This window comes from Bemisia tabaci, chromosome 4 (genome assembly GCF_918797505.1).
Source record: "Bemisia tabaci chromosome 4, PGI_BMITA_v3".
Classification (NCBI taxonomy): domain Eukaryota; kingdom Metazoa; phylum Arthropoda; class Insecta; order Hemiptera; family Aleyrodidae; genus Bemisia; species Bemisia tabaci.
The window spans coordinates 53137948-53149449 of record NC_092796.1 but is presented as its reverse complement, the minus strand read 5'-3'; the positions used below and the strand labels follow the sequence as shown (position 1 = coordinate 53149449).

General features: G+C 39.5%; 1 protein-coding gene across 4 annotated transcripts in view; it reads left to right on the top strand.

The window, feature by feature from the left end:
• The first annotated feature begins 738 nt into the window (after positions 1 to 738).
• LOC109034117 (uncharacterized) overlaps positions 739 to 11502 on the top strand; it is a 64824-nt gene continuing 54060 nt past the window's right edge. For 3 of the 4 annotated variants that reach the window (XM_072300053.1, XM_072300054.1, XM_072300051.1), the window contains exons 1-2: positions 739 to 1060; positions 10700 to 10827. In XM_072300053.1, the coding sequence (XP_072156154.1) occupies positions 10730 to 10827 (98 nt within the window). In that variant the 5' untranslated portion in view covers positions 739 to 1060; positions 10700 to 10729. Of the gene's footprint in view, positions 1061 to 8047; positions 8487 to 10699; positions 10828 to 11502 lie in introns of those variants that run through there. The other variant, XM_072300052.1, reaches the window with a different exon arrangement.

Sequence of the window (11502 nt, the reverse complement as noted above, 5' to 3'; positions counted from 1 at the left end):
CCAACTTCAGCAGCCGTCTTCTACCATGTGGACGCTACGTTCTTACACGAAAGTCTGGAATGCCATTTGGACTGCATTTTGCAATTTGGAACTATAAATTCTGGCTCGTTTGAAAAACAACGTATGTGCCATTAGTTTCCCTATGCACATACGTGTTTTTTAAGACGAGCCAGAATTTATAGTTCCAAATTGCAAAATGTAGTCCATTTGATCCATCGCAGCGGTAGCGTCTTCCTCGAGACTTGAGTCTACTAAGCTTTGGCATCAGCGCCTGTTGCGCGGGGTACAGCTGCCGTCCGTAATTTTGGATTCATACGTCACACTCTGTTGTCGCGTCACACAGAACATGTACACCCCCCTCCCGAAAGCCGGGACGATTCCCTTAGTCCACGCTTGGATCTCCGAGCTAATATTTCTCTCATTTTCAGCTCAAAACTCTGAGCCGAGAGGATTTTCCAAATTTTCCGGCGAAAGTAAATCGAGTCTGCTCGAGAGGGCAACGGTGACGTCAGCGAATCGATGGGTGCTGCCACCTAGTCGGCTGATAATGAAATGTCACGCCGTACAATAGGGCTTTTGGCGGCGTTCCACAAAAAAGTTAATATTGCCGGCTGGACGCGAAAATTTGCCCACTGAATACGGTGCTCGACGGGGAAAATTTCGAGGGCTGTCTGCGAATTGGCAGCGGCGAGGAAGAGATGGGGGTTATGTGGTATTAGCGCCGAGACATACTTAGTCAACGTTGCGTGAGTCGCGGATTCCGACGTCTCTGATCAATTTCCCTCTCGATAGGCCACATCACATCCCGCTCGTCCGGATCCTCTACCTTTTCCATCTTTGCGACGCGTACGAAAACGAGGAGTTTTCCATCTCGTAAAAAAAACCTCCGAAGTTTCGATTGAAAATCGTTTGGCTGGGCCCCAAAAAAGGGGGCCCTGAAAGGCTCGTGTGATAAGTGCATCGACTGCGGGCGAGCACCCTCCCTCTTCCAACCTCGCTTCATACCAGTGCTTTTGACTGCTCATCGAAAACCCCTCGAGAAAATGAGAATATCAGTCAGGTATTTCAGTTTAGTTTACTATCTTATCGGATGATATTTCAGGTCTCTGTAATTATGCTGCAAGAACGGACAAAGAAATGAGGTCTCTTCAGCCTTAAAAAGTAGGTATCGATGGCTAAAGTGCGAAACCACGTATCCCCATTCTGTTGCGCTGAGGAAGAACGCCGTATGAACATTCGAGAGTTGCCAAATTTCCTACGATAAAATGTTTATTTTTGAGGAAAATTGTGAATATTTTCCCTTGAAATTTTCAGACTATTTAGATCAAATCACAAGCAAAATTATCTTAGAAATTGGCAGATAAATATTTAAAAATTTTCCTGAAAATTAGTGATTTGCCAGAGGAAATTTGGCAACGCCTGAAGGTTCATACGACGTTTTTCCTTAGCACGGCTGCGACTGCTCTGCCGTCGTAACGAAAAACGCCGTGTGCACATCCCTGCGTTGTCGATGTTCCCCTAACAAAGCATTTACTTAATTTTGAAAAAAGTTTCTCACGTTTTTCCTTGAATTTTCACAGACAGTATATATTTGTAGCAAAAATCATGCTCTGAGAATTTCGAGCAATGATATTCATGATTTTTTACAGGAAATTTACATTTTCTGAGTCGAAATTTGGTAATGTCCGAATTCTTTTACGGCGATTTTCCTTGACACGGGAGTCATGTCTCCAGCGGGTTGGTTCTGTAACTTTAGCCCTGGATAGACGATCAAATTCCGAACCAATTCCGATCAAAGTAAACATGCTGATGACTGGTGGTCACCATCTACCATCAAATTTTGACGGGCCGCACTTTTTTGTTCAAAGTAAGATCAGAACGGAGTGCCACCATTCATCATTTCCTGTCACAGGAAACATTTCTGCCAAGTTTTCATTTTAAAATGAAGCAAATTAATGAGTTTAAGACTGATGACTCCCGACACTTTGATGCTATTTTGATCGGAATTGGTTCGGGAATTTGATCATCTATCCAGGGTTTTCGGACTTCGATTTCTCAATTCGTCGATTTTGTCGAGTGCCCTTCACCGTTGCCGGTAGATGGACGGTGCCTCTCGGTGGATTTGACTGGGTGGTAACGATGGCAGCTTTATTGTCTTGGGGCCATCGTTGTATGTACGGGTTTGGTGAAATGTTTACGAAAACACCAAATAACGAACATCCAATTGGATACGAGGCCGATATTTACTTATTTGACGGCTTATTCTGTAACAAACAAATACAGAAAAAAAATGAAATATTTCATACTCTAAAGCTAAACCTCACTCCAGAATGAGAAGGAAAGAAAAAAGATGAGGAAAACGAGGAGAGAAAAAATGAGGAGGAATGAAGAGTCTTCCTCCGTAAGCCTCTTTAGAGCCAATTGACAATACGCAAGACAGATACCTTCCGATATAATATCGCCTTTAACAGAGACTTTGCAGGTGTCTAAAATTTTGTGAATTTCATCTTTCAAATGATACTGCTAGGAAAACTGAGTAGGAGGATATCCTTGGTTTCTAGATTGGACAATTACTGGAGAAAATATGACAAGATAACCTAATCTACTAAAATACGTGTGTTTAAATGGAAAATGCCGCCAGATGACGCCATAAGGCGGCACATTTTCTCACTTTTAAATCTATTTTTCTCCATTATCCCATGTCAGAAAAAATTATGAAAAAAACTGCGAACTCAGCTCATTAGGCACTCTCAGATGAAGCAATAACATTTTTGTGTGCAGATTCTCCATTTCACCGCATAGGCAACAAACACACTGGAGAGCATCTACTCAAAAAATGCACATTTGTATACCGCTCCATTTTCAGAAGGTATTTTCCATCCGAAGTTGGCCTTAAATTTCGTCGCATAGGCAACACGCATACAGGGGGGGATAGTTGTCTATTCGAAAAACACAATCATCTAAACCACTTCTTAAGCTTTGGTTCGATCATTGATGCGTCTATCTTGCCGTGCTAAGGAAGAATGCTGCACTAGCCTTCGGACATTGCCATATTTCCTTCGATAAAAATTGAATTTACTGGGAAAATTTTGAATAATTTTCATCAAAATTTTCAGACTAAATTTTTCGCAATATAGGTAATCTAAAATATTTGAATATCTCCAGGAAAAATATGCATAAATTTAGTCAATAATACATTGTTTATGCGAGGAAATTTGGCAACTCTCGAATGTTCATACGGCGTTCTTTCTTAGCACGGCAGTATCCGTCTTGTTACCATGTCTTGCGCTTTACCTTGTCTCTGGCACCATGCGTCTTTCTCAAAAGTACCATTCTAAAGTCATTGCTAATATTTTATCGCTCAAACTAGCAAAATCCCAGTCAGTGGCGTGGCGTGATTTGTGATATATCGATTGTTATGCCATTTAAACCTATGAAAAAGGATCTATAAACAGGGTGTTCGTAGCGAACACCTTAATAATCGATTCTTTACCATTGGTTTAAATGGCATATCAATCGATACATCGCAATTCACGCCACGCCACTGATCCCAGTATGAGAAGTATCCGCTCGTGTAAATTCCCAATTCTTAGGTCCGAGTCGGTAGTTTTTACTCCTTTTTTTTTGTCTCGGACAAAAATTAACTTACATTGTTGTATTTTAATGAGCTTTTTGATCCAATCGTTAAAGCATGTACAATAAATATTATGTTAGAACTATGAAGTGGTATCTGTTCAAATGCGGCCATTAAAATGTAAAAATGCAGTAAGAATCTGTGCTGATCAATGAAAACGAGAGAAGCATTGGATTTGTTTCTTCGATTTTCTGTTTCATTTTTGGTAAAAAAAGACAAAAAGAGTACACTGAATATACTGATAATGCAGCATGAGAGATTCTAAATTTTTGAAAATGTTTGTGGGCCCCTCTTTAGCTTTATCGGGTGTCCCTCAAACATCCTTTCATGAGGTTTCTGAATAAATCTTGCACCAGATAAACGCAATTCTTAAATGTACGTATTTATGTTAAAAGGAACTATGTGCATAGGATTTGCGTGGAACATAGTTCCTTTTAGCATAAATAAGTCCAAATCCAGCACGAGTTCCAACCAGTGAAAAAAGGTGATGAAAAGTTACAATTAAGAAAAATTGTAACGGTATATATCTTCATCCATTTTCGAAGTAAGGTGACTAAATTATAATAAATATTTGGCCAGTTAGTTATATTTGTTCACAGACATTTAGCTACAATGGCCATCAGTCATATACTAAACTTTATGCTTTATTTATTTTTTTTTATTTTTTTTTATTTATTTTTTTTTTTTTAAAGTTTCTCTTTCGATACCTATCATTACTAATTATTGCACTACACTATGGTTTTAGGGGGGGGGGGGGGGGAAGCAATGGCGGCATCTGCCATCGTGTCCTGTGATTTCATTGTCAGTATTACATACAATATGGCATCCAGACGCACCGTCCACGCTCCGATTTTTCATCTTCCTCTCTTCATCAACACACAAACTTATAATGTGCCTCTTTACAGGTTTTATTCATATGACTAAGAGTGTCGGCCACCCGTTTGCTGTCGGGACTTTAGTAGGACGTCATTTTCCTCGACCGGGGGTGGCTACCGCCACTCTTGATCAATGATTAAAATCGACGTATTTCCGTCAAACGGAACTATGTGCATTATGACGCGAGCCCTGTTATGCATGTATTCTTATGGGTCTCAGGGCTCATGTCTTAATGCACATAGTTCCTTTTGATAGAAATAGTCCAAATATGATGCGTGGGTTTTGTTCAAACCTACTGTAATATAAATAAATAAAATGCAAAAAAAAAAACATGATTTAGCGACCCGTTGAGTTGCCGCACAAACACTATCAACAACGGGCCCGTTCATCGGTGAAGAACTTTACATTTGACAGAAGAGCTTGTCCCCACCTCAACAGTGTGCGATCGTCACGAAGAGACCCCCTGGCTTTAATCTGCTTTTTATTTCATTTTATCATTTTATAATTCACGGATTAACCTCGTGTCTTCATTTCCTAACATTTCCTCTTCTCCTTTAAGCAACTACTCAACGCTGCTCACAAAATTTCTTGTAAGATTTCGTGACGTTAAAAGTATATTTCGCCAGAATTTTAAATGGCCCGTCGGGGTGGGAGAAAACTTCAATTATACATAAATGTTTGTCTCGTGATGGACATTTAAAAAATGCGCAAAGCAAGATTTATTTCTTATTATTATAAAGATTTTTTTTTTTAAAATGGAAAGCCGTTTGAGCAGTTAAATCAGGCTGATTTTCAGCGTTGCAAACCACCAAAAATTATTTCTAAATTTCTCTGACCCAGAGAAAACCCTTGGCTTGGTTCCTTTTTGCTAAAGACGGTCCATTTGCCCCTCTGGAGGAAGAAGAAGTTGCGTGGGGGAGAGAGAGGCGAAGTTCCAAACCTCTCGCGTAAAATTGTGAGAGTGTAAAAGAAAATTAAGCAGTATCACCAGCTCTATTTCGTATACCATGCTTTTTTTCACCTGCACATCGCATCGCTGGCATGGGCAACATTTACGTATAACAGTCAAAAGGATGTTAAAACATAAAAGCCGTCAAAAACGTGCAATTTATTTAGAGGAGCCGCGGCGATGTTGCGTGACAATGAAAACAGGGAGGCCGTCAGGCAGACGCAGAAAGTGGAAAAGTGAAGGAACGCGTCCAAGATGAGGCCGAAATTAAATTAGAACAGTTGATCGGGTCATGGAATGGAGAATAGATTTGAGCGGGTTTTATAAGAATTCGGGAGTGATCATCGAGACTGATGCTCGCCGGAGAGAGAGAGAGAGCCAAAGCGGGAGCCCGAAAGGGAAAGCGAGAGAGAAGAAGTCGGCGTGGCTCCCGTGAGGGACGCCGTTTATAATTAGACTAAGCCGGTGCCTTGCAATGTATTCTCTTATTTTAACGTTCGCACACCTTTCCAATCCGATCGTTTCCGTTGTTCCTTGTCCAGGCTCCGGATGTCTCCATTTCCGCCCCCCCCCCCCTTCCGTCGTCTTCTTCGTCTCTCTCAGATAAAGAAATGGAGAATTTGCATGGAAATTTTTTATTGTTTCATCTGAAAGTGCTCGAAGAGCTGATTTGACAGTATTTTTAATAATTTTTTTCTGATATGGGAAATACTAAAACGTAAGCACCCAAGTATACAGAATTGCAGAGCAGAGCACGACCACGTAGGTACTGCTGTCTAGCCGAATCTGAAATGAATGAGGCCGGTTTTATGGACGTCGTAGAAGATGAAATTCCTCGATTTCTAATCATCAGAACCATTTCTGAGAGTCTTTTGGAGTCATGGAGAATTTGCATGCAAATTTTTTATTGCTTCATCTGAAAGTGCTTAAAGAGCTAATTTCACAGTATTTTTTATAATTTTTTTTCTGATATGGGAAATACTATAAAAATAGATTAAAAAGTGAGAAAATGCACCGCCAAGTGACGTCATCTGGCGGCATTACCCATTTAAACACACGTATTTTAGCAGATTAGATACTTTTGTCATATCTTCTCCAATAATTGTTCAATTCATGAACCAAGAGTATCCTCGTGTTCAGTTCACTCGGTAGTTTCCATTTAATCACGAAATTCATCAAATTTCAGACACCTGCAAATTCTCTATTATAGAAGGTCCTGCCAAATATTTCCTATAAAACCGCGATACTCATGTCTATAGTCGAAAAATGTGTATCTCTATCTCCATGGCCAAAGTGCAAAACCGCGTACCTAGGTAGCAATGTTTCAACATTCTCATTCCTATTTTATTTTTTTCCGAAGAGAAAGAAACTAACTTTACAGCTTATAATGTATCCAGAATTTTTCCGAACAGAGAATAAGATTCAAGGAAATTTTCAAGAAATTACGTTAAGTAGTTTTCCAAAGGAAACGCTAATTATGACAGGAAGTCTGCAAAGTCGCAAACAAAGATACGTGCTTTCGCACCTTGGTCATCGATCTTTGGTTGCGATGTTGCAATCTATAGCTCATGTTTTATTTTTTGAAGAAAATCAAACAACAGTATGATCTTCTCGAATTTTTTGGCGAATTTTATTCATTTATTTAAATATATAAACGTGGTTGGTATATATATCAAAGTGGTTTTGCAAAAAAAATTACATCCAATCTCACAAACTGTTGTGACTGAATTCCGATGATTGAAGTTGAAAAATGCGTATCTATGATGCGATGTTGCAAGTCTTGACTCATGTTTGATTTTTTTTAAAAGAAAATCAAACAACAGTTTGTCCGAAAAATTCCCGTGAGTTTTTTGTTCCCTCCCTCTTAATCCTAAATGCCATTTCCAATTGAATTATGCGTTTTACGAAAAGCGGCAATGTCCATTTTAGTAGCTTGATTTTATGGGTCGTTAATACTTTTCAAGATCGGTTACCAAAATTAAATAAACATCATTTAGAGATGCTGACCACTCAAGATAGAATTGGGCTATGGACTTACTGAATCTCCGATAATATTGTCAAATAGTTTGAGGAACATATGTGCGCGGTCGGATCAAAAATAGTTTGCACGGTCATTGACTGTCGATAGCTAAATGTGTTTCCTTTATCTGACCGTCCTCTCAGTCGTTGATCTCGACATGCCGTTAACGTTGGCACCATCAATCTCTGCTGCATATTTGCAGTGAGTAACAAATTACTATCTGGGGAGAATCAATCAACTCCTGGAGAAAGTTCTTTACTAACTTGAAAGCTAAAAATACGGCAAGAACGGCCCTTTACGCTTTTGGATGGAACTTCATACACCACAGGGAAAAAGCCCGACAAATTGAATTTCCCGGCAAAAAAAGGCGCGAAACATTATCCAATCAAACTCTTTCCCGGTAAAAAAGTGCGTAAAACATTATCCAATCAAACTCTTTCCCGGTAAAAAAATGCGTAAGACATTATCCAATCAAACTCTTTCCCGGTAAAAAAATACGTAAAACATTATCCAATCAAATTTTGTCAAGTCCTATGGTCACGTGATTTATTTTGTTTACACTTCTTGTTATGAGCAAAGTAGGGTTATAAAGTAATGGTCGTGTAATCAGAGAAAATGCTGAAAATGGTACTTACTCATTTAAAATACTTAACAATGTCAGAAACACTTAACTTCTAATTAGTATTTGTGCACAAAGTGTCAAAGATTCATGATTCGTGTGATGATCTGTGTTAGTGCACGCCAATGATCCCGTTCAACCATCGCCAAAGTGAGGTCTCGGACCACACTTGCTGTTTCCTGAAACATCGTATAAATTTGCAGATAGTCTGCCCTCGAGTGTTTTAATTTTACATAAGAAATGTTTGATCGACTCCAAGTGTCTCTCTCCTCATGGCTTGCCTCTAATATCTCAAGCATGATTTTGTCCAAGTCCAACCTGTTGCTCAACGTTTCATGGTCCACAAATTTTGAAGCAGGCTTGCTAGCCAACCCCAAAATCAAAGAATGTAAGCGCCATGCACCATCATAACTTTAGAGTTAACCAATTATCGAAACATTTACAGTATATAATCCAAGAATGAAGCATTATGATTTAACTGGTTATACTTACTGACTCTTGTTCTTCAGTCTCTTTGTATCAGTGGCTCCCTTATTCATGCACGGATCGCCTTCTCAAACGCTCCTCGACTTGAATCGAATGAGTTGACGAACTTTTAGAGAGAGGCTGAAGATCTGCCATTTTGACTCCTGCAGCCTGACTGTTGAAACTTTAACTGGCTTTGTCGGCAAGAGAAGACAAGACATAGTCCTATCTGCGCTGTGAAACATATCGATTTTCAATTTTTGTCGTGCCAACATAAATTTCAACAATTTGGCTGCTGTTAGGTTTCTATGAGATCAATGAAATTCTGCGCTTTAAACATCACCAAGATAATCTAGTGTTAACTTTACCTTATCTGAAAAATATCAAGTTTAAAAATAATTCAAAAATTAATAGTATGTCAGACTCTTCCGCTGAAGGTGATGCTAAACTGAGGTGCTCTCCTCCTGTGCAGTTTTTGCATCCATCATTTTGTACTTAAAAGTATAAACACTTGATCACCATATTTAGGCACCTTTCTTTAATGTTGTTTACAAAATCAAATTCATTATGTGCCGAAAAGACAGAACTTTGCGGATCATTGTGGGAACAATCATCAGTACTCTCAGCAGTTAAGAATCTAAATTTGGACCGCGTTTAACAGAAAGGAACCAAGCTGCATCAGCTATTGCCAAATTTATCTGGGCAATTAAATTTTTTATGATAGAGCTTTTGTGCGGATTCCTATGAAAATATTAGGGAATTTGCTTCGTGCTAAGGAGAAAATTCACTGAAATTTGCACCAAACTTCGCACAACAGTTTTCATGTATAAAATTAAATTGCCCAATTAAATTTGGCAATAACTGATGTGACTGGTTCCTTTCTGCTTAAAGCGGTCCATTTGACCTAAATAATTTCGAATATTCAGATCTTCTCTGCTCTGTAATTGGGAAAGAACCCCGCACAGAGCATGGGGTCAGCGGCTCTCGGTGAAAGTTGATGAAACTTTAATAGATTGATATAAAGTTCATAATTAAGGGAAAGCCAAATAATTAGCTCACTTTTGCGAGTAGGAGCCGAGATATTCGCAATTGAATCTGGACTATTTTCTATCATGCCGCAGCATGGCGGAAGAATTCCGAGTCCCCTCTCCTCTCGTTGTTCGGCGTTCTCGATCAGACCTTACGTCACTCACGTGAAGATAGGTGCTTATGCGCTCGGCCGGTGCGAATGCTGTATTCCGTCCCTCTCCCCGCATCTGTCAATTCTGTTTCAGCAACTACATTTCAGATTAAACCGACCGGCGGCGGCGCCGACACGGGAGAGGTGCGAGAGGCAGGGAACTCCATATCGCACAGCCCGAACGGAGCGTCCTAATCAAAGGAGTGAGTGTAAACCATGCGACATCGTAGTTACGTGGTGGGGAGAGGGGGTTTTCTGGCCGAAGTGCTCAAGGAAGGTAAGGCGACACGGAGAATTTACCTCCGCCGCACAGAAAATAGTCCGGGTTCAATCGCGAATATCTCGGCTTCTACTCGCAAAAGTGAGCTAATTTTTTGGCTTTCCCTTAGTTATGAACTTTATATTAATCTATTAAAGTTTCATCGACTTTCATCGAGAGCCGCTGACCCCATGCTCTGTGCAAGGTTCTTTGTTCCTCGTATGAGAAACTAATAGTTTTTGCAGGTTGTGTGACCCCTGCGAAACTTCCCGAACTTTTTATTTTATTTTGTGTTCTTTTTATTTTTTATTATTTGCGGCTTTAGTCCTGATTTAAGTTGTTTCTTTGTCAGTGTTTCGGGCCGATTAAGTTGTTTCTTCTATTTTTATGAGAAATGTTGGTGGTCGGTATGTGAAAGATTTCAATGGATTTCCAATGGATCCAAATGCACTTGCACTAATGATTATTATCAATTTTGCTTGTTAAATTTTGATCACTCTTGAAATATGATAAAAAACTACCCGAGAACTTGAGATTGTTAAAAAATTTTTGACTCTCCTACGAATATCAACAAAATGCTCATACACTAGGGAAGAAGTTCTTTCAGACTGAATCGTCCATTGTGTAATTGAGTTAAAAAATCTTTTCAGTTTTTATCTTCTATATCATTCATTTATTTGCTTCTTTTTTATTTCAGACTTCGTTATCTTGAATCTTGTGGCCAGTCATGAAACACATCAAACCAACTGCAAAAGGAGACCCTCTATGCCCTTTAGGATTTCACCCTCAAGTTCGATGGCCCACTCGCTGCAAGCGTTGCTTCAGGTAGGTACATACAGATCCCCATTGATGGCTGTAAAATATTAAATTTATAAAGCTAAGTTACCGAGATTTCATCAACACTTTACAAAAAAAAACTGTCAAAGTGATTTCCTTCAAACTCGGCAAGAATGAAGCTAAGAAACACCTTCACATGCCTGAAAAATCAAATTTAAAAAAAAATGCCGCTGAAGCCTAAAAAAAAGAAAAGCTGTTTCTTCCTATACTAATGCCTTGGGGATACGAGGTTGTTCACACGCACTGCGCCGAACAGGTTCAATCCTGTCGCGTGACGTCACAGCATTATAGACGAAATTTCAGGTTTTAGGGGTATTTTTCGACAGATTTTTGTGTAAATTGATGGCAGGGGGTACTTTTCGACGCAAATTTTCAAAATTCAAGATGGTGGCCGTGGCCTAAAATGCTGTGTTGGCTCCTGCTCGATCGATTTTTGTGAATCGGTATCAGGGGGTATTTTTCGCCAAAGAAGTAGAATTTTTGGTCACATTTTCAAAATTCCAAAATCCAAGATGGCGGCCGTGGCCAAAGTGGTGAAGATGTTATCTTCTCATCATTATCATTATTTTAAAAGTCAATAGTTAAAAGAGCGGCTTGTGGAGTGAGTCGCAAGTTCATCGCGAAGCGAAGAACGGGATTCCAGGGGCATTCCTTGGCTAGACA